Here is a 2345-nt window from a genome sequence, read left to right on the forward strand (position 1 = left end):
GAGCTTAGTGCAGCACTAGAACTGTCATTCACTTTTCTCTGCACTTGCTCAACCATCCCAACCTGTCTCTACCTGTTTGTCCATTGCAGGGTGTGGCTGTATCATAAATTCTCTACGTGCAGAGCCATCCCTCACTGGTGAGCTTGTTGAGGCAGCAGGTAAGACACACTGCTCTAACTCTGTGGTTTATGTTTTAGGAGAATGGCATGGAGTCACTCTACAATGTTTTATGAGTTCAGTTCCGAGTGCATTTGAACGATAATGATACACTGTGAACAGATGCAAAGAGATGCATGATTTTTACTTGTCTTTTTCAGCACACTGTTCATCCTATAAAACCAAAGACCTTCAAAATGTGTGACCAAAACCCTGGTGAGTGCTTGTAAATCACTGTAATATTTTGTAAAATTGAGCATTTATTTATTTGTTTATTTATTTATTTATTTATTTATTAAAGGAGTTAAGAACTGATTTTCTCTGCTCATCTTTTTTTTCCACAGACAAAAAACCAGAGGTACCGTCTCACATCCCTTTCTCACACAGAGAGATACATATTCATTTGTGATCGCATTAATTACAGCATTATTTTCTATACAGTCATATGCAAAATTTGGGAGAACTTTTGTAAAGTGTTATATATGCACAATATGCACATCCTGAAAAAATGGGGCCTCCACACAAGTTTATTATGGATATTTTACACTTTATATTATATAGAAAGAGTGCACTATGCACAGAAAAGCATTCACTGAAACAGGATGTGCTAACATCTGCAGAGAAATGCACGTGCAGAATATAGGTAGTAAGATTTTATGCACATGACTCTGTACATCCATAAAAACCGATAAAGTTTAATTAAATATTTGCTACAATCTTTACAGCAGCGGCATCATTAATGCATTATTGTGCTAATGCCCCTATTTTTCCACCACAGTGTGGCCAGAAGGGAGAGGATTGCCACGGAGGTAAAGGCAAAGGAAAAGATCATGGCCATGGACATGGACACGGACAGGGTGAGGATCATTGTCACGGTCAAGGCAAGGGTCATGGACATGGCCACGGCAAAGGAGAGCACGGCAAAGGAGAGCACGGCAAAGGAGAGCACGGCAAAGGAGAACACGGCAAAGGAGAACACGGCAAAGGAGACTGCAAACCAGGGAAGTGTTGAGATGTGTGAAAGCCTCTGAAGTCCTGGTGGACACTATGTATTTTACTTTCCTTATTACAATATTGGAATTAAAATGTCCATAATTCATCTGTCTTTGTGTATTTGTCTTCATTTTGGGATTTGGTGTTTTGTGTATAAAACTAATTCTGAGATGTCTAAATGAGGGTTGAACCAGAGTGTGTGGGTGTGTCAAGGTGAGGGTGTGTGTTGAAGAGGATTGTCAAAGGACACAATGCTGGAGAATAATTGAATAATGATAGGGTGTTGACTGCATTAATTGTGTATATTCATAGTGATAAAAATCACAACTGGGAACGTCACTGTAGTTAAGCCTACATGAGGTCAGATGGAAAGACAAAGGAGACATTAGATGAAGTCTACTGAGAAAAAGAGCCCAGGAATTTTACAGCTGTCTTCTACTGAGCTTGGAGATCTCAGTAACATTTCACACTGGATTCAGATTTGCTTAAATATGCCCAGATTTACCCCTATGTTTATCTATAGCTGACTTAAAGACAGTATATATATATATATATACAGTACTGTGCATAAGTCTTAGTCACTATTTTGTCCAGATTCTTCTTGATTGCATGGATTTGTTCAATCAAAAGCACACATTGACTGGTTAAATTGGTATTGGATAATAACCCTAAAATAATACGGACTGCCATGAGGAGAGATTTGGAAAAATTAAACTAACACATTCAACTAACAAATGGAATATTATAAGGAAGTTAAGAAGAATTATCATTAAAACCTTTAAGTCTTAATGAATATTCTTTTCAATTTTCTTTGGTCAATTATAATTAGTTTTATTTTTTACATGACACTAAAAGTAAATGGCCTACATTTCCAGTCCCTCTGTAAAACCTGGGACACGTCTTTCATAATCTGAGTTTTATGAGTTTATTTGTGTTTAATAAATGATATATAATTAACCCATGTCTTAGTAGCATGACTTCCTGAGCGTAGTTTGCATATTATCAGCACAAAGCTTAAATATATCATTTGTGAGTGAGTATGTATATTACATTAATTCATCACCCTTGAGTATTGAACCGGCTGTTTACAATGTTAAATGTGCTTTGTTCTGAATGGAGGCTCTGTGCTTTGTTCAAGAAATAGTCCACGCTGCAAAACTCCTTATAACTTCAGTGTGAATGGTCAGAGGTAATGA

General features: G+C 37.1%; 1 protein-coding gene across 1 annotated transcript; it reads left to right on the plus strand.

The window, feature by feature from the left end:
- The first annotated feature begins 338 nt into the window (after nt 1–338).
- On the plus strand, nt 339–1255 carry si:dkey-248g15.3 (holotricin-3). Its single transcript, XM_066641692.1, has 3 exons — nt 339–372; nt 501–514; nt 935–1255. The coding sequence occupies exons 1-3, from the start codon at nt 354–356 to the stop codon at nt 1166–1168; spliced, it is 267 nt and encodes an 88-aa protein (XP_066497789.1). The 5' UTR covers nt 339–353; the 3' UTR covers nt 1169–1255.
- Nucleotides 1256–2345: the final 1090 nt, after the last annotated feature.

Source organism: Hoplias malabaricus, chromosome 1, assembly GCF_029633855.1.
Source record: "Hoplias malabaricus isolate fHopMal1 chromosome 1, fHopMal1.hap1, whole genome shotgun sequence".
Lineage (NCBI taxonomy): Eukaryota > Metazoa > Chordata > Actinopteri > Characiformes > Erythrinidae > Hoplias > Hoplias malabaricus.